General features: G+C 40.6%; 2 protein-coding genes across 2 annotated transcripts in view; one reads left to right on the top strand and one right to left on the bottom strand.

The window, feature by feature from the left end:
• brpf3 (bromodomain and PHD finger containing 3) overlaps positions 1-2,458 on the top strand; it is a 42,388-nt gene extending 39,930 nt beyond the window's left edge. Inside the window, exon 13 of the mRNA XM_062978442.1 lies at positions 2-2,458. Within this exon, the coding sequence (XP_062834512.1) occupies positions 2-185 (184 nt within the window). The 3' untranslated portion in view covers positions 186-2,458. The remainder of the gene's footprint in view (position 1) is intronic.
• LOC100552880 (armadillo repeat-containing protein 12) lies at positions 1,731-19,344 on the bottom strand. The gene is made up of 6 exons (XM_062978443.1): positions 19,154-19,344; positions 14,819-14,967; positions 11,324-11,458; positions 8,562-8,735; positions 8,157-8,228; positions 1,731-6,303 (listed from the first exon to the last, which is right to left on the bottom strand). Exons 1-6 carry the CDS (start codon positions 19,290-19,292, stop codon positions 5,938-5,940), a joined length of 1,035 nt encoding a protein of 344 aa, XP_062834513.1. The 5' UTR covers positions 19,293-19,344; the 3' UTR covers positions 1,731-5,937.
• Between the last annotated feature and the right edge of the window lie 6,947 nt (positions 19,345-26,291).

Below are 26,291 nucleotides of genomic sequence, written 5' to 3' on the forward strand. Positions count from 1 at the left end.
GGCAGTGGCTTCCAAGAGAGAAAGTTATTCCGCTTGGAGTAGATGACACAGTGGATAAGCTAAAGATGTTGGAAGGACGAAAAACCAGCATCCGTAAATCTGTCCAAGTTGCTTACGACCGGGCCATGATCCATATGAGTCGAGTTCGGGGAGACCATCCCTTTGTTACACCAAATTATCTGTAGGGATTGAATGAGTCTACTCTACACTTCCTACTTACCCTGGAAATAATGCCTGTAATTGTAAAGGCACAGAGGATTTCCATTGAATTGTAGGAGATTCCGCCCTGCTTGGAGGAAGGTGTGATTGCGATGCTTGTTCATGTCCCGTAAGAAAGATGCACGATTCCTAGCATAGAGAAAAAGCTCCGGATATGAATATGATATGTGCCAAAAAGCCTGCCTGGGTTCTTTCTGAGTATGTTTCTCCTGAAAGCCAGCATTAGAGGAAGTCTTGTTATGGTCTGACTAGTTAGAGGGTATCACAAGCAGCTGTAATGTTAATGCGATGGGAAGAATTTTAGGTTTGATCAGCTAAACTCATTTGCTGGTTGGACTAGAAGACTCACAAGTCTCTTTGTGTTTCCAGTGTTCTGCTTGCCCTGAAGAATTCTTTGGAACTTGCCACTAATAGAAATAATGTGGCCTCCTTTCAATGACTCTGGTGTGCCAAATTTTGAGTAATATTTGTCACACTTTTTCATCTTATTTTTGAAAGTGCTGGTTTGTCCCACCGTATTTTTACATTTGCACCCTAGTCTAGAAATCTCATGCCTATATAGATTTTTGTGTTATGATTTAGCACCAAAAGAAGATGAAGGTCACATTGAGTTTTACCCTTTACCTCATGCACACTTACATGTATAGAGTTTTTATATATGAAGAAGCAATCACTTGCACAGTTTTCTGTCTAAATCCGTTCATGAAGCAGTTTTTAGATTTCAACTACAGATTTGGGTTGAGTGGTTTTTTTAAAAAATAAATAAATAAATGGTTTGGAAGCCACCTCGCCAGCCTGGAACATTGTTGTTAAGGGTCTAAAAATTGTTAGGAGATGAAGAGGGAGAAATTAATCTTCTGAAAACATTTGTCCCCACCATCTCAAACAAGGAGATGTTTGTACAGAGGATGAGCTGACTCTACATAAATCTGCATGATTATTGGATGTAGAAGCAACCACCAGCCTGCCTATGCAGAAAGGGGCAAGCCAAAAGTGGAAAGCTCTTCCCATATGCACTCTGCCCTTGTAGTTGGACTGAAGTCATCTAATTGTATGTGCAGAGCTTTCCCAAGCATGAAGTGTGCTGTATATGTTTGCAAAGAGTGCCATAAGTGTTTTGAAGAATGTGGCTTTGGATAAGGGTATCTGCATCGAGGTGCAATTCACCATTATTGCTCCATCGCATTTTGGGTTGCATTGGAACACTGTCTTACTTTCTTGCCCACCAGCATGAACTGGAGTTTCATCATTTGCATTTCCATACAAGTGTCATCATTTGCTTTCTGCTGTGTGAGCCTCCAAGACTAGAATCTATTTAAAAATAGGACATAACTCTTCGGCAAATCCAATTTTTTAAGCACGTGATAGAAAAACAGGGAGAACTGAAGTTTGCGAGCTGAAAGACATTTCATATTTGAATTTTGAATCATGTAACATTTTTTTTCCTTTTTTCTTTTAAGCTTTAAAAACCAAAGGTGCAGAGCAAGATTGTAATGTGAAGAGATCGTTACTTTTTTTTTTCAATTCATTTTTAATTATTTTTATTTTTTCATACTAAAGAGATTGTGGAACAAAATGTTTATATTGGGGAAAATCACTGCCATTTCTATGTGGTATCCTTTTTATTTTTTTTAAAAAGGACCACATCTTATATATTGGGATATATCAGGATATAAAACCACACTTTATACAAAATATCTGTAACATGAAGAGCATGAATGGGAATCTTTATAAAGAGTGTGGCTATGGAAGGAACTTGTGTACATACTTGTAAAATACTGTTCTAAATTATTTAGGCCAATTGTTACCATTCTTGGAAGCCCTCAGTTGTGTCGCTGGGTCTTTTGTATGCACACAGTGTAATTAATTTAAAGCAACATACACTTCCCCAGGTTGTAGCTCGGCTGTGGACTCGTAACCTATGTATAACTGTTTTAAGAACGTCCATTTTACTTGTGTTTGTTTTTTTTTAAAAAAAATACATTTTAGAGATTTGAATTGGCTAAAATCCTGCTGTTGCTATGGGACCTAAACGTGACTTGTCAGTCTGCTGTAAAGCACAGATGGCTCTATTTATTGTAGAAAGTGAGTTTATTTGCTTTCTAGAACTGTTTATATCAGAAGGTATAAGAGGTAATAAATTCTATGCTTGTAAAGAAAAAATGCTAATTTTACCTACTATAATCTGACTGTCTGAAACTATATTTTCTCTCTGAGAAATAAATGTTCTAATGTAAAATTTCTCATTTTTATTTATCTTTATTTGGGCAGATGCATTATTTCCTTGTTCAGTATCTAGACCCTGATATGATAATTTGTCAATTTTCATAAGTCCCAAAATGTTGGCTATATCTCTTTTCCTGGAATTAGTCTATCTTGGCCTCTCTCTGTCTCTGTCTCTTTTTTAAATCTGACTTAGCCAAATTCTGAAGATTGGTAAATATAAATAGATGGGATTTCTCAGAATTAATGAGGAAAACTTAGAAGTTTGTACATTTTGTGCCACTGAAGACATAAGACTAAAAAACTTAAGTGGTGAAACTTAGATCTGCTCCTGACTAGGAATCAAAGGATAGGATTTTTTTTTTCATGTCAGGAGCGACTTGAGAAACTACAAGCTGCTTCTGGTGTGAGAGAATTGGCCGTCTGCAAGGACGTTGCCCATGGGATGCCTGGATGTTTTGATCTTTTTACCATCCTTGTGGGAGGCTTCTCTCATGTCCCCACATGGAGCTGGAGCTGATAAAGGGAGCTCATCCGCACTTGGATTCGAACCTGGCAGCCTTCAGGTCAGCAACCCAACCTTCAAGTCACAAGGCTTTAACCCACTATACCACCAGGGCTCCAAAGGATAGGATGAAAATTAGTGTGGAATCCCAGATGCACTTCAACAAGTGGGAAAACACTAGCATAACTTTACAGGTATATTGCTGCAGCTCCATACCAACATAGGTACACTGTCAGTACAGCAGCCAACATGGGATGGAGACATCAAGGTGACAAGCAAGGATTGAAAATAACTATTTCAAGTTCTGTCCCCAACACCAGCACAATGTGTTGCCGACTTCAGTATATGTCAAAACCACATGTTAAACTCAATGGAAGACAACCTTCTCCTTTCATTTTGGGCATGTGTTGTTTTTGTTTGTGCTAGAAGTTAGCATATAAGACTGCCTTCCTCCAACTCTAATTCAGGCTTGCTTTAGCTGATCTCAAGATGAAATTTTGATTTGGAGGGCTGCAGAAACCTTGGTTGCTCCAGGGAGTCAAGAACTGTGATCCTGCAGTATGGGATTATAAGACTTTCAGGGGATGGGTTCATCTACAAGGCAATGTGGATGGACAGTGAGACCTGCTGTGCTAGTTCTCAGACAAAACAGTGGTGCCAGCAGTCATGTTTTGTCAGAGAAAGAGGTGGCCCCAGGGAAGACAAGCTTTAGAGCTGCCATGATTGGTTAAGATGGGAAATGGGAGTAATGAGAACACCCAGCCCCTGTGTATGTTGCCTTTTGTCTGAGAATGCATCTACATTACAGAATACTGCCGTTTGACACCACCTTAACTGTCATGTCTCCCGTGATTCCATAGCATTCTATGGAATCATGGAAGTTGTAGATTTACAAGGTCTTTAGCTATTTCTGACAAAGAGTACTAGTGCCTCATCAAACTACAAATCCCAGAGTTCCGTAGCATTGAGCCATCACAGTTAAAATAGCATCAAACTACATTACTTCTGCAGAGTAAATGCATCCTGAGTTGCAAGTCACCGCAAGATCTTGGCTTCTTAAATGTTTGTAAAAACCCAGTGAAGAATGAAGCAGGACCTATTGGTTACATTAGACTGGTGTTTGGGCACAGTAGTCTACTGTGCAAATACCTCTCTGTGTAAGGTGTGCTTGTAGGGCGCAAGCATCTTTCAAATTTGGAGGTTACATTAAAGCTGAGATTTTCTGCATGTGAAATTTAAACCTTCAGTGAGCTAAGTCTCTTTAAAGAACCATTGTGGTGCTATTGTATATGATTGGATTAAGATAATTGAATTTACTTTGGTGTTTATTTTTTGAATGATGCCTCCCAGATTTCTCTGGCTAGCATAAGGATATGATAGCAATTCTGGGAATTATAGCCAAAAAGATAACTTCTCTATGATCTGTGAATGTTCCATATTATTGCTGAATAAGGAATGTGCTATGGAGTACATAAAGTGGCTTTGAGCTGGGCCACCTCCTCTTTTCCTCTTACATGACTTGATAGTTGGGCATGCAAACAGAATGGGATCTCAATCCTACTGTTCTCCATTGTATACAGTAATTGGAATTTGCATTGCCCGTGATTCAACCCTGTGCTCTATGCCTAGAAATTATGTATAGGAAAAAGCAGCTGTGCCCATCCCCTGAAAGTGTCTTGTTTCATCTCATAGTTCCTCCTTTTTCTGACCATGTCAGCAGGCTCTTTCCCTTACTCAGTAGGTTTTGAATTGTTGTCCATGAGAGGCCTCCATGCAGATCACTGCCAAAGGGAATTTATTCAGATGCTGTATTGTGCTGCATGTCCTGCACTTGAAATTGTACAGTATGGAGATCCTCCGGTTAGAAGGGCCCACAAGGCTGTCAGGGCAACCTCCTCCCAGTACAACTACAGCATTCCTGAAATAGTAAGAGTCCATTCTTATTGTGAATGGCCTTCCCCCTTCTGTGGCTACCTGATGGGAAGAGCAGTGCTGCTGCCATTCCAGCCTAAGCATAATGGACATTGATGATATTTCCATGAATATTGGTGATTTGCCTACAACTTTTGTGCTGGATGACTGCAGGATATTGTGTATGTTTCATTATTACAGCAGCAGTGTAAGTTGGCAATGGGGGGAAATGTGGGTTGGGACCTACTGGGAGCTGCCAGTGTTTGTAGTAAATTAGCAAGATTTTCTTTTACTCTCAGCTACAATAATTTAATCATTATGAACCACAACTATCACCCACTGCTGCAGTGAAGAAGGCTGGGTTACACAGGACCAGAATATTGTGGGAAAAGACTTTTGAATTCAGTTCAGTTCTTACATTGAAATCAAATTCCTGGGCTCTGGATGTTCTCAGGCACCTTTTTAAAAATTCAGTGTGTATGTCTTTTGAATCTGGCTTTGGATTCTCAATCTTGTGGTGTAAATTAAAGGAAAAAGTGCCCAATGAGTCTCAATCTGCCCATTGCTGATGCAAATGTCCTATTGATGTTGATGTGGGGCAGGGGGAGATATAGGATTATTCAGACCATCTTTTAGATGCAGAAAACCTGCCCTTTCCCTCTGCTACAGATCATAACTGAGAATTAGATTAATTATCCTCAACCTTTAGTCCTTCAGATGTTGTATATTTTAGACTACATAAGGTCTCTTTAATCTGGCAAATGGTCAGAAATCCTAGAATTGAAGGTCAAAAAATCTAGAAGTTAAGATGCTGAACCACTGATGCACTGGTAATAAACCCTTTTCACCTATGAAGACTAGCAGTAACATCACACACTACTTTTTCCTCAAGTAGCCATGTTAGTCCGTATTAGCATAAAAAGAAAAAAAAAGGAGTCCCAAGAAATTTCTAGCATAAGCTTTTGTGAACTTGTCTACTTCACCAAACCCAAGTTATTCTTCCTCAGTCTATTTGATTTACCCCCCCCCCCCAATAATTTTAATTTAAATAATTTAAGTCTCTTAAACTCTGTAAAGCATTAATGTTCAGCTTCAAAAGCAGGGTGATCAAAATTGCAGTCAGAGAGGGTACTGTAGGTGGTATCAGTTCCATGGATGCCAATGATCTCGCCGTCCTCATTTAGCTGGAGTTTCAGGATGACCCTGCAGGCCTGGATCTGTACCTCCTCCTCAGGATGAATGATAAGAGAGAGAAGACAGTCGGCTAGACGGGAGTCAACTCCAAACAGGACCTCGTGGAGAGACAATTCATTGTATTCCCAATGCATTGACTGATAGTGTGAAGTCAGGCGACCCTCACAAAGTCGTTCTACAAATACCAGCAACTCAAACAGGAGGTTTCCAGGCCGGGATGTTTGGAATAGGTTGAAGAATTCAGGGTGAACCTTAAAAGACAGGTAGTCAAATTAGTTTTTAGTGCCCACAAATAGATGGTACAGGAGACTTGGTGTCCTGCTCCCTTTGCTAACTTCAGAGTCTATTGAAAGTGGTTGGTTTACATTCAGAGCAAGATACATGTCTGTCGCTCCATCTATACTGATCATTTAATGCAGTTTCAAGCTGGTAATGAAGAAAGTGGCTTCAATGAATAAATGATTACATAGGAAATCCTGGGACAATTTTGAGGCCTCACTAGTGATTACACAAACCACAATGCATTGAACTATTTTGTGGGAGTTTGTTGTCTAGCTGCTGCAGTCTGAAATTAGCTTTGAGCTGCATTAAATTGTCAATGTAGATGGTCCTATCTTATGAACCTCTTAAGCTGTAGCAGAGTTTAAAGAGATAAACCAGAGGTTTATAATAACTAACAGTAGGTTTCTTGAATAGTAGTTTCAGCACAGCTGGAGAGGCTCTTCGATAATGGGAGTCATGTAGATGCATTTCAATCTGTGTTCAGGTCTAGTTTAGATATGGAATCAGCCTTACTTGCCTTCATCACAAGGAGGTTACAGAAGTGCAATGCTGTTGCTCTTCCTTGATCTTCTAATGACCTTTGATTGATTATGGCTTTCATCTGAACTACCTTGAGGATGGAGTAGGTTTCATGGTTTTCCAGTAGTTTAATTTCTATCTAAAGGGCTAGGACTGTGACTTCTAGGGAACTGTGCTATGAGGTGGTCCAGGGAAAAATCCTGTCCCCAATATTCTTTAATATCTATATACATCCACTAAAGGGCACTCACTAGAAGGTTTGGGCTGGGATATTATCAGTATTTATTTTTTTAAAATTTCTTTAGTTTTATTCTGCCTTTCTTTCAATATAGGGACTTAAGGTGCAATGCAGATGGCACTCAACTCTTTTTCTGTTGCATCTGAGGTGGGTGAAACTATGCACTATCCAATTAATGCATGGAAGTGGCAGTGGGCTGGTTCTGGATAAAGTTGTACTCTTCCTACAAATACAGATATATGGTTTAGGAAGTGCTGTTAGATTCATCTTTGCCACTTGAGGGCCATATGATGGCAGCCACCACCCATTCTTTCACGGACAATCTGGCCACAGTGATTTGCACTTTTGGCTACAGTTTGAACTACTGCAACACACTTTGCATGTGTCTTGGTAAGGTGGTTGTAATTAGAGCAACTAGACTCTGCAAACTGGGGCTTCCTGCTATATAAAAACTGGTGCTGAAGAATCTACACTGGTTGGTAACTAGATCTTGGGCCATGTTCAAAGTGTTGCTTTTTTATTTATAAGGTTCTAACAGGTGTTTTGGACTTCCACAATTCCTAAGAACTGGTAGGTTGCTAGGAACTGTGGGAGTTGAAGTCCAAAACACTGGAGAGCCAATATTTGCCCATGCCTATTCTATAAGGTTATCTAAGAATTTGCCTTTTCCTGATTAGACTTTCCTGATTATGCTGGGGAAGGACTGTTTATTGTACCATGGCCAGGTGGCACTCCCTTGACTTTGCTATGGAGGAATTCATTCTAATGTTGGATGTTTCTGCTGATAATCAAAGACCTAGCTACTCACCATGACATTGCCTATTTATTTTCTAATTATTAATTTAACCGCACCTAGTGGGTTTGAATAATAAACAGATTCTTTCATCTGATCTTCCTGGCCACTGTTTTGTTGTACTCATTTTTTTTTTTGTGAACTACTTTGGAATTTTTAAAATGGGAAAGTGGTATATAAATGTCAGAAAAACAAAAGTCTTGCCCTATTCACATGCTTCTCCCTATTTCTTTTCCAAGTTTTTCAGTATGAGAGGGGAGGAGGCTTCTTACCTGGCAATTCATGATGTCAAATAGGAGGCTTTCCTTCTGGACTAAACTGCTAAGAAATTTTAGAACCTGCACCTGAAAAAGAGAAAGAAATCAAACTAATGATACAGGCAGAATATCAGATAGACCCAAAGTGGTGGAGTGGTTTGAGTGCTGAAACTCGGGAAGACCCAGCATTGAATCCACACTCAGACGTGTCAATCCATTGGTTGACCTTGGGCAAGTCATATTTTTCAACCTCACTAAACCTCCTCTTAATAAACCTTGCCAAGAAAATCTTATGATAGGGTTGCCATTAGTTGAAATTAACAATAACTGCTCCACATTTGATGGCTTCCATAGAAAGCTCTGTAGGAGCGATGATTTAGACCAAGGGAGTGGTACTAGGAAGACTATGAACTGTAATACCTGAGACAAGGTGTTTCCCATCTGCAGTATCTCCATCAGGGCTGGCAGAAGTTTTCTTAGCAGCACATTCATGTGATCCGGCAATTGCAGCACGTTGAGTAATCTTAGTCCAGCAATATGCACATCACTATCCCATATATCGGTAATGATTTCAAGAACCTTTGGGATATACTCCTGCACCGAACAAAATAGCATTTTGTTACTATGGATGAAAGTCAGACCTTTACAATTCCCACTGCAGACAATGCACTGCTAGGAAACAGGATTCTTAACACAGGTATTTGGTTTCTAAGACACTGTCCAGCTCTGTGTTTCCATTAACCATATTTGTCTTGGTGCTGCTGCTGATGTTAAAAAAGGTTTCTAAGATTGAATTATCACTTTAATCTTTATCTATCTATTGGAAATTATTAGGTGTGCAAGATGAATACTGACATCTACCTGGAAGACATATTTAATAATCTTTTCTTTTGTTATGAGATATTGAGAGAAGCTTAAGGTATTACTGCACTTTTTAATCTGTCTTCGCCAAACTAGAAGCCACTCACATGAATAGCAACTCTAGAAGAAGAGCCTGGAGTCTCTAGGCCACTGTGTGCTACAGCCATGCAGAGTAAAGAGTTCCCAGGGAGGTGGCATTGGGACAGAATGATGACCCTCCAGACCAGGCATAAGCAAACTTTGGCCCTCCAAGTGTTCTGGATTTCAACTCCTGCAATTCCTAACAGCCAGTAGTTTTCTCATGCCTGCTCCAGATGGTTCTTCATCTATAGAATTAAAAACCATAGGGTGAATCTGTTTCTCTAGCCAGGGGCTAGAAGCTAAGACAGAATAGACACAATGTCATGCATCCATCGCGCTAGGAAATTTAAATATTTTTTCTTAGATTAGTAGATAACTTTCACTTGAAATCCAACCTGCAGGTCTAGGAGAAACCACTTGGTTTCATGTTTCACATCTACTATGTTATATGAGCTGATCTGGAAACTACTATTGTTGTTGATGATGCTGTCGTTATTGTTGTTGTGTCTTTACACTATTTTTTCCCAACTTATGGTGGTCCAAAGATGAGTCTATAACAGGATTTTCTTGGCAAGATTTGTCTTCTTCTGGGGCTGAGAGAGTGTGACATGCCCATGGACAACCAGTAGCTTTCCATGGCTATCCAAGGATTCAAACTCTGGTCTCCAGAGTTGTAGTCCAATGGTCAAACCATTATACTATACTGACTCTTGCCCTAACATTAGAATATTTTATTTCAAATGTCCCAACTTTGATGAAGTCAAAATTTGAGTTCCCCTTCTCATATAAAATGGCCAGGGCAGTGAACTTCAATTGCCTACATGACCACTTGTTCTGTAATACATTTCTTTAATTTCTGAAACCTTTTGTTTCTTTCATTAACATCTGCTACTCCACTTCTTGTATGTATATATGTGTGTGTGTGTGTGTGTATGTATGTATGTGTGTGTGTGTGTGTATATATATATATATATATATATGTGTGTGTGTGTGTGGGGGGGAATCCAAATATAACCAACATGAATTGTGCACCTTTCTTTTATTTATTCCCCGTGTGTAGCTTTTCTCCTTATAACATTTGGGGAGAATTAAAAGTTCGTATGAAGTACAAAGAGGTGTATAACTGTACTAGGGATGTGATCTAAGTGTCATCTACTCTGCACCCGCAGCAGACTATACAGCTATACTTTTCTAAACCAGAAGTGATATGACATCATATCTATTTCGGGTTGAAACTGATTTTCAGGCACCCCCCCCCCCCCGGAATAGTCATGAGGGAGGGTAAGAAGCGAAACCACTGCAATAACTTATTTGTTGCTAAGGTCTTTGTGCATGAAAAAATATGGTTCTGTTTGCATGCTCTTGTGCGTGAGGAAGAATTATAAGTCTGAATGCACACCCTTCATATCTTCCCTCTAGTTAAAATGAGGATGCTTCATTCTTCTAATTGACCAAGGAATTATATTTTATCCCTGGAAAAGTTTCAATAAATATTATATAATCTTTGCTGCTCATTCGAGTGCTGTCCAGAAGATTGTTGCAAGACAGCCACTAACTTCTGTTGGATCTTCATTAGGACATGTTTAATGACCAAAGGACACTCTCCTGTCACATCCTAATGGACTGTTACATATGCCTCTCCCCAATGTACTTAGACTAAATTAAACTTTTGAAAGTTGTGCTCATTCATACAGATGTGCATATCTAAACAATTTTTTAAAAGAAGGAAAAAAAGGAAAAGGAAATCATTGTCATCTTTCCCAGAGCATGTGTAAGCCTATGCCCTATTAATTGTGCATCAAATACTACACTATTGTCATAGCAAAAATAATACACTATTGTCATAGTCCAAGTTTCTCAAATATGCCCATGGGTTACTTTCATTAACTGAAAATGTGGTCTAGTGATGACAAAATGTGTTGCTTTTTCATCAAAGGAGGAAGATGTATTTTCTCTCCTGGGGGAATGGTGGGATGGCAACTGCTGATAGAGGCTTCAAGTGTGCTTTCTCTTACTGCTTCTAAGGGTGAATCCACACAGGCATGTTCATTACTCAGGTGTTCCCAAGTCTAAAAAAGACATCATGGATCAAATTCATTCACCTCAGGCTCATAGCTTTCCACTGGAGCCAATACACATTTTCAGCTGACATCTCTCAAATAATAAGATACATGTCAATCCTTCCTGATGCAATGCACCAAATCAGACACAGTACAGCAATGTCAAGTGCAAATAGTCACCTGGATTCTAATTCTAAACTTCCAGATGCCTGCAAAGGCCTTGAGGGCATGCAAAGTCTGAATCTTGATGCCCACATCTGGATCATCCAGGAATGATGCCACTAGTTTGATATCATCATAAGTACATGCAGATGCCTGGAAAAGCAAAGTAATAACATCATAGCTGTGTTTATGTGTATGGTAAAAGATATAGGCATGGCACGAGTTGTTGAAAGAAAGGCATTTCTGAATAGCACCTCATAATTTCTCAACTCTATGTTGAACACATTAACTTAACTGATTTTCTTTATTAAGAGATTACTTGCTTTTTTAAGCTCTGAGCTCAAATACATTCAAAGCAGATAACGTAATTAAATTTGATTTACAAGGCAATCAGAGAAACATAGTAAAGTGCAACCAAAAATGGCAAATAATATTATTCCCCCCAAAAAGAAAAAAAAAACATTTATACAAAAAGAAGAAAGTCAAGTAAAATGAATTGACATTCACACTAGAGGATATTGATAAGAAAAATATGCTTAGGAAATAGGAGAATACAATCATCAGTAAGAACATTTATGATGTAAGGAATTCCAAAAAAACTGGTGCTTCTTCATGGTAACTGTGTGATAAGCAAAATTACTTTTTATGAAATCAGTGGATGCCCAGAATCTTACAGCAGAGTGTCCTTCAGGAATCCTGATCCTAAGCAAATGTGAGCCTAATTAATGGGTGAAACAGTGTGGCCAATTGGTGTAAGAGGAACTATAAAAGTGGCAGTTCCTGGATTTACTGCATCCATGGTCCTTTGCCATTGGTCAGGTTGGTGCTGATGGGAATTGAGAGCTAATAACATTTGGAGGGCAATCAGATTCCTGATTTGGATGAACCGTGTTCCACAGTAGTCCTCTTTTAATCTATATATATAAAAGAGTGATGGAATCCTGGTGACCGACAAAACAACAAAACTACAGCCCCCCCAACCTCGAAATTTGACAACACAACCCATCATCCACACCTCTAGGTTGATACAACAAAAAGAAAAGAAAAATAAAGTCCTGATTAGAGCGAAAGGAATAATTGTTTTTTATCCAATTGCTGCCATTTAGAAGGCTAAGCTCTGCCCACTTGGTCTCCTAGCAACCCACTCAGCCCAGGGGACAGGCAGAGTTAGGCCTCTTCCACACTGCCTATAAGGTACAGATTATCAGATTTTATTATATGGCAGTGTAGACTCAAAGCCCTTCCACAGAGATATATAACCCATTTATATTATCTACTTTGAACTGGATTATATTGACTCCACACTGCCATATAATCCACTTCAGTGTGCATTTTATCCAGCTGGGTAGAAGGGCCCTCATATAATCCAGTTCTAAGCAGATAATATAAGATTATAAATATACAGTACAGTCTCACTTGTCCAACATAAACAGGCTGGCAGAACGTTGGATAAGTGAATATGTTGGATAATAAGAAGGGATTCAGGAAAAGCCGATTAAACATCAAATTAGGTAATCATTATACAAATTAAGCATCAAAACATCATGTTACACAACAAATTTGACAGAAAAAGTAGTCCCATGTGCAGTAATACTGTATTTACAAATTTACCACCAAAATATCACAATGAATTTAAAACACTGACTACAAAAACATTGACTACTAAAAGGCAGACTGCGTTGGATAACCCAGAACATTGGATAAGTGAATGTTAGATAAATGAGATTCTACTGTAATATGAAATAATTACAAATGAAATGTGATAGAATAATACAGAACAATATAATCTCTAAAACCAGGACAGTAAATAAAGAGCAACACTCTGAAAGCAGGAAAATTGGAAATTCCTGAAAGGAAACAATCAGGGCCGGCTAACACCTCCCAAGGAAGGATACTTCCAGAAAGGAAGCTGACAATGGAGTGAAGCAGTGCGTATTACCAAAGTTGTTGTTGTTGTTGTTGTTGTTGTTGTTGTTGTTATTATTATTATTATTATTATTTTGCTGTGAACTGTGAAAATGAATACAATCTACCTCCAAGTATTCAAAAACACTAAAATCAGAATATATAAAAATTACTGTGGTATAATAAAACAGAACAATACAATCTCTAAAATCAGAACATTAAATAAAGAACAACACTCTGAAAACAGGGGAATTCCACACAGGAAACAATCAGGGCCAGCTAACACCTCCCAACAAAGTCTTCCCATCACCAAAGTCTGGCAAATCCTCTATTTTCTGAGGGCCACAGACAGTAGAAGCACATAAAATATCACAAACACCACCACTCTGAAAACAAGGGAATTCCAGACATGAAACAATCAGGGCCAGCTAACACCTCCCAACAAAAAATTCACTCAGGGAGGAAACAGCTAGGCTTTAAAGCTGCAAGGCCATTACATGCTAATCATTTCCCCTAATTACAGCATTCATTCAGGTTTGAATTGGGGGAGTGGAGAGAGCCCCCACTGTTAGCCCTAGCTTCTGCCAACCCTAAAGTTCATGCAAATGAGAGTAGATTAATAGGTACTGCTTTGGCGGGAAGGTAACGGCGCTCCATGCAGTCATGCCACATGACCTTGGAGGAGTCTACGGACAATGCCACCTCTTCGGCTTAGAAATGGAGATGACCACCAACCCCCAAAGTCAGACCAGACTGAACTTAATGTCAGGGGAAAACCTTTACCCTTTACCTTAACTACCACCAATTCCTCAGTACTTTATTTCCCATACCACCATACTTCGCCACAGCAACGTGTGGCCAGGCATAGCTAGTTCCTTTATATAAATAAATGGTGTTTAAATCTATATTCTTATCTAATATAAGTTCTTTATATCTCAAGATCTGTTGAAAATGAAATGATTGCAAACAGAAATCTAAAAGACACATGACCGCAGAACTGACCACTGTATGATTTTTTAAAAAACATTTGCTGACAAACAAACAAAAAGATATTCAAAAGGAAATGTCATTTTTGTAGTTGTTAATATTAGGAATTATTTTTAAAGGTGATCTTTGGAAGGGATTTCTTTCCTTCCAGATTTTCAGTTATGTAAAATCTCAGTCAAGCCACAAGAAAATACAATTTAGACATCCAATGAAATTAGGCATGCAAAGCTACATAGGAAATGCAAACCACAAATAAAAGATGTATAGAGGCAATCTATTTCCAGTGTCTCACTCTCAGCAATGTCCTAAATTTGGGGTGGGGTGAATTCCTATGGGGGGGGGGGGCAATGCCACCACTTGGTTCCCCACTATAGCTGAACACCAGGTTCTCAGAAATTTACACAGACAAGATCTGTTTAGCCTTAGTGCAGTTGCAGCATCCCTTATGCCTCCTAAACTGTTTTCATTTCTCAGTAGAAGCTGCAAGTCGCCCAGAATCAGGTCTCGATGAGTATTGAGAGAGGTGATATGGCCTAAACATGGCTCACTCTCCTAAACCTGGTGGCTTTTGTCATGTTTTTCGAGGTCTATAGTGTACACTATGCAAATTGGTATGCTCACCTCTGTGTCCAGTAGATAAACAGAGCGAGTGATGCCATGGAGTATCATATTCTTGGAGTAGTCATCTAGCTTTGAATTGAGAGAGAGCAAATGTCCCCTGAGTTCTCTGGATTCTATCTCATGTTTACTCTGATGCGCTATGGCCAATTCTGAAAGCAAAAAGAGGAATGAAGCAAACCCAAGGATGGCAGGAAGGGGAAAGGATCAAAAGAATTAGCAGTGTTGAATGGAGCGTCTACAGAACAGCATAGTTATGTCTCATATGTTTTGACATGGGTTTGAATGCCTAAAATAAGAACCTTGGTTTACTGTAGGTAAGCCAGCATGCTGGCTCCAGCTGTTGAATAGGAATAGTTGATTTCCATATCAGTAGAGTGGCTTTAGCCTGAAATTTAAAGGATCAATCCTGATGGCTAAGGAACTTATCAGATGTAGCCTTCTTTGCATCTTTTTCTGTTTTCAGGAGCTGGCAAAATGGGAGTCCCATATAGGCCATCCCATGACACATAGCCACTTCCACTGGCTGCCCACGGGAATCCGTGTTACCAGCACCTGAAAACGGAGAGAAGACTTTGTGCTACCTATCTCCTAATTAAAGAAAATGGGGAGGAAGTGGAAAAAGCATGAAAGAAAAAGCTTTGGGATGGCCTGTTGTCCCAAAAGATGGGGAAAGATGGTAGGGAATGAAGGAGGATGGTTTCCTCCACTTCCTCCCTGCTGTCTGATAAGGTCCTAAGTCTGGTTCACTGTACCAGCAAAATGGAGGCCACAACCCATCACAATTCACCCTTGACCTTGGTTTGTTCGTCATGACATCCAAAGCAAGCACAAGATCATGGTCTGACTCATTTATCACCCAACAAGACAGAAAAAAACACGCCTGAGTTGCTAGGGAAGAAAGATCAAGGGATGCCAGATTCTGTCTAGCTCAGATATCACAATATGCAAATTATAAGTAACTAGCCTGTTGCTTATAAATGGCAAACCAGAATTCACACCATGTTAAGCTAGGCTTAGATCTAGGGCTGTATTATTAATGGTTCAGCTGGCCCCTGGTTGACCACAAATCCAGTGATGAGTAAAACAAACTTTGCTTTATTTTCTTCCCTTTTCATCTCCGCTTGATATGTTACTTGAGTAGCTCAGTAAAAATGCATTGGGACCTATTGTTAATATTGAAGTTGCAGGTCTGAAAATGGGTTCAAATATGAAGATTTTTGGATTACCTATTATAATATTGAATTTCAGTGCTGCCAATCTTAAGACTAGTTCACAGATATGTATCAAAGACACCCTATTTTGGAAACTTATCAAAGCCTCAACCACTTTCCTCCTGCTTTGCCTGTATCTTCTTCAAAGACAATATTTTAATGCATTCACCTGGTTCAGTGAAGCACTGTCTCTCAAGAATTCTGCTTCTCACAAGAAGGGCCATGCCAGACACTGGAATGTCAGGATATGGAAATATATGATATTTAATTCATAGCATACCACATTTCATTAAGCAGATTGCTTCCTCCTAGGCAGGTGTGCAAAACTAGTATGTCTTTGCCCAGCCCTTGCATGCTAAGCATTAGAAAACACTGTGCACTCTAAGAGATGCAACTCAAAAAGCCAAGGAGATAGGAGAAATTGAAACTGAATGTATGGTCGGTAATCTATATCTATATCTATTATCTATATCTATATCCATAATAAAAGTAAAAACCTGTATGTGTGTATGTGGCACAGGTGTCTGTTCACACAGACAGCCTCCAGCCTCCACAAACAGGCTACAGTTCCCAATGCTAAGGAGCCAGCAAGTCACTCCCGTCCACTGACATTTGGTTACAGTGAGCTCCATGAACATGTAGCCCAAACCCTGCCAATGTTCTTCCCAAACACTACAGCACACCACCCAAGGAATGCTTTCATTTGGGGACCATTTCATCCTAGATTTTGCATTTTCCTCCACCACAGGCAGACATCCCAGGGTTCTCCATTGCTGTGAAATTTGCATGACCTCACCTACTGCCCTTCCCTTTCAAATCTGTCTGCAGAACAAACACCACAGAGGAGGAGTTTGGGGGATTGACTCCACATGGTGGAAGTTGTCCTTCATCCTGCATCAAGTCAGAGCCCTGTGACTCCTACTGGGGAATGTAGATGAGTTGTAGTTCATCTACACCCAGAACGCTATGAACCCAAACAATGATGGGTCTGGACCAAACTTGCCATACATACCCAATATGCCCAGATTTGAATACTGGTGGGTTTTGAGGGGAATTGGCCTGGACATTTGGAAGAAGTAGGTAATGGGATTTATAGTTCACCTGCAATCAAACCTCACCAATGATGGACCAGGACCAAACTTGGTACACAGAGCCCCCACAACCAATAGAGCATATTGGACAAGTTTGGGGAAAAGGGAGTTATAGTTCACCTGCATCCAGAGAAAAGTGACCCCCACTGACAATGGAATGGGACCAAATTTTGCACAGAGAAGCCTCATGACCAACTGAACATACTGCAGGGGTTTGTGGGAATGGACCTTGATTTTGGGAGTTGTAGTTTACCTGCATCCAAAGAGCACTGAACCCAGCCAACGACAGATCTGGATCAAACTTGGCACACAGACTCAACATAGCCTGCTGTGGATACTGACAGATGTTTTGGGACAATTGCCCCTGGAATCTGGGAGCTGTGGCAGTTCACCCCCATCCAGAGAGCACTGAAGCCAGGCGATGACCAGCCAATGACAGATCTGGACCACATTTAGTACACAGACCCAAAATGGCCAACTCTGAATACTGGCAGGGTTTGGGGAGGATTGACCCACGATTCTGGGAATTATAGTTCACCCACTCCAAACTGAGAATACCTAACAATCAAAGACAAATAATGCCTTTATCAAATAACCCGGGCATTGCCCGGTTCCCAAGCTAGTATTCATATAAAAAGGTACAAGGATATTGCACAGCCATTTCTTTGTTCTGTTATTCCAGAGATCATTCCCCTTTCTGAAACTGTACAAGTGGGAGCCGCAGTCATCCCCAGCCAGTACAGATAGCACCATGCTGGAAAGAATACAAGCAGAATTGTGGTGGGTCAGACCAAAGATTATCTAGTCTGTTCAAACAGTGGCCAATCATTTTTCCATGAGGAATTGACCAGGAGTAAATAGGTGCACCTGCTGCTTCTGCCTTGTGTTCCCAGTAAAAAATACAGACATATTGCTTCTGGTATCTGAGATTGCATTGCCATCCTTGCTTACTTTTAGATCAGTGGTTCTCAACTTGGGGTCCCCAGATGTTTTTGGCCATCAACCCAGAAATCCTAACAGCTGGTAAACTGGCTGGGATTTCTGGGAGTTGTAGGCCAAAAACATCTGGGGATGCCAGGTTGAAAACCACTGTTCTAGATAAATCTGGAAATGCCAAGATTTCTATATTTTCTTAATCTCAAAGTGTTTCCTAGGGCATTATCACACACACTCACAGCTGTTCTATTTAAACTAACAAGTATTTTCTGAAATGAATTGCATTGGTTGTTTGCTGTGTGTTTCTACTCTCTCAGAATCAATGAAAACAGCTGCCAAGTAAACACACCTATTGTCTTCAGGACACAGACTCACTGAGGGAAAGAGGGATGCAAGCTCTAAAATAAAAGTTTCCTAACATATAACTAACTAGGATATAGCTAAAGTACTCTTAACATTTTTACTGTAGTCCCTTCTACACTGATATAATGCAGTTCGAATCTGACTTATCTTAAATCTCCCATCACTCACCTCCTGAGGATGACCTTGGGTTAGAGCACTAAGTGAAGCAAAAGGTTCTTTTATCTATTATCTCCATATAAATAATGATTTTACACACCACTATTTTGTTACCACTCACTTATCTTTTTAAAAAGAAGCCAAACACAGCCCCAAATGTTGTATCCTTCCCTCTTGCGGAGTTGCTTCAGTCCCTTGATAATCTCATTGGCCTGTTTCTGCACCCAGAAGGTGATGATGGAGATGATAGTCCAACACATCCAGAATGGCCAGGTTGGTTAACCCAGATGAACAGAATTAAGAGAATGGAAACTCTCTGTCTTAACCTTGATGGCAATAAAGATGTCTGATACAGACTGACTGTTGATAGATAACCAAAAGCCTGTATTTCCGCCAACGCCCATAAAATTCTTACATGTTCTCAGTTCAATAATTCGGGATTAAACCAGTGCTGTATGGGAATTGCTTTGTGGATGCACCAACATATAAAATAACTTATGGGAGAGCCATAACCACTTCCAGTACACAGCAATATGCTTTTGGTATATTGCATCAATTTCCCCAAATCCCCACCTTACTGGCAAATGGTAGTTGCTCTGGGTTGTAGGGAGGGCTGTTGATCCCTGCCAAGATAGCTTTGGCTATCAGGAAGGCAGCCCCAGCACCAGCAGCTGCAGACACCAGATTTTTTGTCGTTATCAGCTCTAAATAGTTCATGTCCTCCTCTCAGAGATCCTGGCAAAAACCCTAGGATTTGAACCCAAGATTCCAGTGGAAATGCTGGCAAGACTGCTCACGGCTTGGTTTGTGAGGTCACCAGATTCCATCGTGACATCTCTGACAGACCAGCTGCGGAAACCGAGAGCTGATGTGAGTCAAAGTCCTTGCTTTCTCATGTTTTGCCATTATTACCGAAACCACTTTTTCAAATTTCTTTTCATCTGTAACATAACTTTGCATTTTCAGGTGAAAGCGTGGATTGGGAAAGAAAGGTGAATGTTGTGGCAAATAACACTGGCCAACATACCATTTGATGCCTCAAATGTGAGCCCTGTTTCTGGGTATATTTGGCCCACTGATTCCAAAAATGGCACCAGTTTTCCCCTATTAGCACTAGTTGTTTAGTTGTTTAGATACATAACATATGCTATCTACTAGGCAGAATCTGCTTGCCCAGATATAACCACAATAACTATGGTTTTCTATGGGCAGCTAAGAAATTAGAGCTGATGCAAAATTTTCAAACAATTTTCTGAATCAGTGCCTCAAATAATCCCAGGACACCAAGATTTTTTTTCCCGGTTGGGCTGGTAATCTATCGCTGAAGGTGAGTTCAAAATCTTAATAGCCATCCAGCCTGAGTAGAAAGAGTCCTATACATTTCAGGGTTAAGTATATTAGACTGGTTTAGATGATGTATATAATGTATTTGTAACCAAATTGGTTCTGTTTCTCTGATCACACTCTGAAGTGACAACAGTGACAACAGAACAGAAGCCAGGATGCTAGATGGCTCCTCTTGGTGCAAAATAATTGAGCTGCAATATGGAGTTCCAGATTAGAAATGTAAAATTTCAAAAAAATTTGAAGGGGGGGGGGGTTCTGAAAAAATGGAAAAGCCTATATCTGTATCCTTTACAGGTGGAAGACCATTACTTTAAGAACACAAAGTGCATTGTATATCACTTCACCTGGCATAATAACATTATCATGTTTGGTAAAATTAATGTTATATCTAGAATACAATTACAAGCTAAATTTCTGTTACAGATAGAGCTACAACATCCTGTACTCTGATGAATGCCTGAACTACAGAGTTTTACCAGTCTGAGAAGCAGGCAAACAAGCAAACAAAAACAATAGAAAAATATTATTTTGGTTCCTTTATTTTCCCATAGTGACAAGTAGACATTACACCCTCATTTCCTTTAAAAGAATTGGGACAGTGAAATGCAAATTAGGAACCCTAATGATCTGATACCATATATAGTGTTAGATAAAATACTTTTTCTTACATCTATTTTTTAAAGAAATGATTTTGAAGCCATAAATAGATGAAGACTTTCTCTTAAATAATTTATTCATTATTCAGAAAGGAAAAGTTTGATAGTCAATTTTCCCCAATTTTGCTGGGGGAATGGGGTTTTGGAAAATAAGCTATTTTTCCTCATTTCCTCCCCAGGCATTTACACTTTTTTCACATATCAATGGAGTAAGGATAAGCTCTGCTCCTACACTTCCATGATATTCCTGATGGCAAACACATTTTCCCTTTATAATGAGTGACTGCTTTTCATTTCTATTGAAAAAGTGGAAATGTTCCATATTAACCCTCTCAGCAGGGCCGGTTGGACATATGAGGCTGCTGACGCGGCGGCCTCGGGCGCTGGCCGCTAGGGGCGCTGTCGAGGTGTCGACAGCAGCCCATAGCGCCACAGCAGAGATTGCCCAATTCTCCCTTAGTTCCTGGACGCGGCCGCAGCTCGCCCTGGCGACCTGCGGCCGCGTCTAGGAAGGGAGAATTGGGCGATCCCTGCTGTGTGCATGCACACAGCAGAGATCGCCCAATCCTCCTTTACTTCCTGGACGCGGCCGCAGCTCGCCCTGGCGACCTGCGGCCGCATCTAGGAAGGGAGAATTGGGCGATCCCTGCTGTGTGCATGCACACAGCAGAGATCGCCCAATCCTCCTTTACTTCCTGGACGCGGCCGCAGCTCGCCCTGGCGACCTGCGGCCGCATCTAGGAAGGGAGAATTGGGCGATCCCTGCTGTGTGCACGCACACAGCAGAGATCGCCCAATCCTCCTTTACTTCCTGGACGCGGCCGCAGCTCGCCCTGGCGACCTGTGGCCGCGTCCAGGAAGGGAGAATTGGGCAAGGAGGAGGCAAGTGGACAATATCAACAGAAAGGAGGAAACCATGAAAATGAACAAAATCTGGCAAACATCATTTTAAAACTCTAAAATCAGGACAGTAAATAAAGAAACACACTCTGAAAAAGGGAATTCCAGACATGAAACAACCAGGTAACACCTCCCAACAAAGGATTCCCACAGGTAGGAATCAGCCAGACCTTGAAGCTGCAAGGCTTTTCACTCTAATCAAGGTGATTAATTGCAACATTCACACTTGCCTCCAACAGACAAGAATTCTTTCTCCCACCCTGGACCTTCCACAGATATATAAACCTCTCTTGCTTAGTTTCCAACAGACCTCACAACCTCAGAGGATGCCTGCCATAGATGTGGGCGAAACATCAGGAGAGAATACTTCTGGAACATGGCCACGCAGCCCGAAAGACATACAACAACCCTAAAGGGTAAAAGTTTTCCTCCTGACATTAAGTCCAGTCATGTCTGATTCTGGGGTTTGGTGCTCATCTCCATTTCTAAGCCAAAGAGCCAGCCTTGTCCGTAGACTCCTCCAAGGTCATGTGGGATGACTGCATGGAGCGGCGTTACCTTCCCGCTGGAGCAGTACCTATTGATGCACTCACATTTGCATGTTTTTGAACTTCTGGGTTGGCAGAAGCTGGGGCTAACAGTGAGGGCTCACTCTGGTCCCCCAATTCAAATCTGCTGCTGCCTTTCAGTCCAGAATTTCAGCAGCTCAGCGCTTTCACACGCTGTGCCATCAGGGGATATTATTTCCTAAAGGTTGTGAATATACAATATTTCTGATTGGGTTTTTTTTGTCTGTTAGAGGCAAGTATGAATGCTGCAATTAGGAAAAATGATAAGGATGTAAAGACCTTGCAACTTTAAAGCCTGGCTGTTTCCTCCCTGAGTGAATTTTTTGTTGGGAGGTGTTAGCTGGCCCTGATTGTTTCCTGTCTGGAATTCCCCTGTTTTCAGAGTGGTGTTCTATGCGATATGTTATGTGCTTCTGCCGTCTGTGGCCGTGAGAAAACAGAGCATTTACCAGACTTTGATGATGGGAATACTTTGTTGGGAGGTGTTAGCTGGCCCTCTCACGATATATTGAAAACATTGACTACAAAAATGCGTTGGATAATCCAGAACATTGGATAAGCGAGTGTTGGATAAGTGAGACTCCACTGTGATTACTACATAGCATTACTATGCATGGAACTACTTTTTCTGTCAAATTTGTTGTCCAACATGATGTTTTGATGCTTAATTTGTAAAATCATAACCTATTTTGATGTTCAATAGGCTTTTTCTTAATCTCTCCTTATTATCCAACATATTTGCTTATCCAACGTTCTGCCGGCCTACTTATGTTGGATAAGTGAAACTCTACTCTACATGTTTAATGTTTAATCCCTTGTTTTGGGAGTTGTAGTTGGTGACTGAATGTTTTGTTAATTAATTAATTGAGTAGGGAGTTGTAGTTGCTGGGATTTATAGTTTTAATAATTATATATTATATATACTAGTTGTGCCCGACCACGCTTTGTTGTGGCGAAGTATGGTGGTATGGGAAATAAAGTATTGAGGAACTTGTGGTAGTTAAGGTAAAGGGTAAACATGTTGTCGAAGGCTTTCGTGGCCGGGATCACAGGGTTGTTGTATGTCTTTCGGGCTGTGTGGCCATGTTCCAGAAGTATTCTCTCCTGACGTTTCGCCCACATCTATGGCAGGCATCCTCAGAGCCCGAAAGACATACAACAACCCTAAAGGGTAAATGTTTTCCTCCTGACATTAAGTCCAGTCATGTCTGATTCTGGGGTTTGGTGCTCATCTCCATTTCTAAGCCGAAGAGCCAGCCTTGTCCGTAGACTCCTCCAAGGTCATGTGGGATGACTGCATGGAGCGGCGTTACCTTCCCGCTGGAGCAGTACCTATTGATGCACTCACATTTGCATGTTTTTGAACTTCTGGGTTGGCAGAAGCTGGGGCTAACAGTGAGGGCTCACTCTGGTCCCCCAATTCAAACCTGCTGCAGCCTGTCGGTCCAGAATTTCAGCAGCTCAGCGCTTTCACATGCTGTGCCATCAGGGGATATTATTTCTTAAAGGTTGTGAATATACAATATTTCTGATTTTTTTTTATCTGTTAGAGGCAAGTATGAATGCTGCAATTAGGAAAAATGATAAGGATGTAATGGCTTTGCAGATTTACAGCCAGGCTGTTTCCTCTCTGAGTGAATTTTTTGTTGGGAGGTGTTAGCTGACCCTGATTGTTTCCTGTCTGGAATTCCCGTTTTCAGAGTGGTGTTCTTTGCGATATGGTATGTGCTTCTGCCGTCTGTGGCCGTGAGAAAACAGAGGATTTACCAGACTTTGATTATGGGAATACTTTGTTGGGAGGTGTTAGCTGGCCCTGATTGATTCATGACTGGATTTCCCCTGCTTTGCTACACCCATTACAATGGTCCATGCTGGCGTGGCACTTCTGAAGGACAAGAGTTCACTTCCTGAGAAAGGAAGTGTCTATTCTCCTGGGGCTGCGTTCTCCCAAACAAAACTGATCTGAAGCTAGTCTGAAGTCTGAAAAATCTTCTGAAGAAATATCATGACCAGGAAACCTTTGTGTAGTACTTGTAGACTAGAAATAACAAAAAAATTAAAATTGTTGCAAAGTTTATTAAAATATTTATTTATTAAAATGCAAGATTGGTGTTAATTCTATGTAATGTTACTATATGAACATAATGTTGTTAATAAACTTCTGGTTGTAAGGTAAACTCTTTTATCCATTCTATTCACCTCTACCTTCTACCTTTTATTTCTCGGTGATTGGGTTTTTTTTGGGGGGGGGGGGCACCAAAATCCTGTTTCGCTTACACTTGAAAATTTCCTTGGGCTGGCCCTGCCTCTCAGTCACCATTTCTATTCACACATAGGCTCCTAATACCCATAACACAAAGTAAAAAATGAATCTCTACAGACTTCTGTGCTGACAGAATATATTGCTCTCTGGTTAGAGCCCCCTTCAAACAATGCCATATCCGTACTATTATCATGTTGGTGGCTCAGAGATGCAAATAGAAATAGGCACACTTTTTGCTTTTTGAAGATGTATTTCTGGTGCTGCTCCACTTCTCAGTGGTTAGAAATGAAATAATCCTTACACAGTTTCTTGCTTGACTCCAAAAAAGGCAAAACTCATACTGCCATAGGATGGAGGTGGACATAAGGGCTTTCTGGATGGCTAGTCCTTCTCTCCTGTTCAGATGAAAGGGGGGGGGGGCGACAGAAAATACTGCTGTTTATAGGAGAATGTATGATGGCTTGGCCTCTGCTCATCTAATCAGCTTCTTTTTCTTCATTTGCCTTCAAAGGCTTCCTTAATTTCAGATTTAGAACCTGTTATTTCACCATGGTCGCATTACGATTGACAATGGTTATATTCCGCTTTGAGCATCCCTTGTTATTTCACCCCTTTTAATTAGTGAAACTGCATCATTTCACCCATTCATGGTCCTGGGATCGTACCTGTGCATACCCTTAGTCCAGCCTATAAAAAGATCATATACACATCTCATGTTGTCATGCCCTTCAATTGTCCTATTTTGGAAGGGACAGTCCCAATTAATCCTCTATCATCTTACTTTTCAGCAGATTTGAAAATGACCCAGTTTCCCTCTCCTCTCTTTTTCCCTCTTTGTCCTCATCTAAGTTAATTGTTGGAGCCCCCAGTGGCACAATGGGTTAAACCGGTGTGCCGGCAGGACTGCTGACTGAAAGGTCTGAGGTTCGAATCTAGGGAGTTGGGTGAGCTGCCACCTGTCAGCTCCAGTTTCCCATGAGGGGACATGAGAGAAGCCTCCTACAGGATGGTAAAACATCCAGGCGTCCCCTGCGCAACATGTTGCGGACAGCCAACTATCTCACACCAGAAGTGACTTGCAGTCTCTCAAGTCGCTCCTGACACGAAAAAAACCTTAATTGTTGTAAAAAGGAATTCAGAGTGCAAAGCGAATTTGTATTCAATGAACTTAGTAAAGGGGAGAGTAGAGGAGGAGGCAGAAATTTGTTCTTCCCTGTAGATTCAAGTAAAATTGTTACATCCCCTCCTACCATATGTGTGCTTCATCATTAATAACATCTACCATTCTGACGTTGTTTGGCCACATGTCCTGGTTTTCATCTCTGAAACATTGAATAGTATGTATTATGAAACAAGAGCCAAACAATTTGTTATTTATTTCTGGGCACTGGAACACTACTGGCAGTACACACCAGTATTTCCCATGGCACACTCCACATAAATGGATAGACTTACTGAAAATAAAAGTATATTTTCTTTTCATTTGGTTCACTGGTGCACATACTTCAGTAATCTTTTTTTTCAAATAAGCTCATGGAAGCTTATTAGTTTAGGGAAAGTGTCAATATTTCTAGATGAAGAAGCTTTCTATCATACCAGTCAAGGAAGACTTGTTGCCTTCCAAAATACTTCCATAACGCCCACTGCCTGGTCTCTTTTCCCACAGATACTGAGGAGAAATAGCACACCCAGATCTTTTTTAAAAAGTTTCAGAATCAAGAGAATAGCAAGTTTCTGGCTGATTCCTGGATATGATGAGTCTTTCATCCTGAAGATGCAAAATGCCATCAAAACATTACAAAGCAAATAGTATCTCCTAGAAGCTCAATTAACCCCCCCCCCCAAAAAAAAAAAAACTCACCATTGTCTACTTACTTGGCTCCCAAAAGTAGATACAATGAAATCCTGGTGGGTTTCCAGGGAAAGAGGTACAGCAAGTCCCACTGAAAATGCTTTTCTGCATTCTGATTTTTTAAAATTT

The sequence above is a fragment of the Anolis carolinensis genome, chromosome 4 (genome assembly GCF_035594765.1).
Source record: "Anolis carolinensis isolate JA03-04 chromosome 4, rAnoCar3.1.pri, whole genome shotgun sequence".
Taxonomy (NCBI): Eukaryota; Metazoa; Chordata; class Lepidosauria; order Squamata; family Dactyloidae; genus Anolis; species Anolis carolinensis.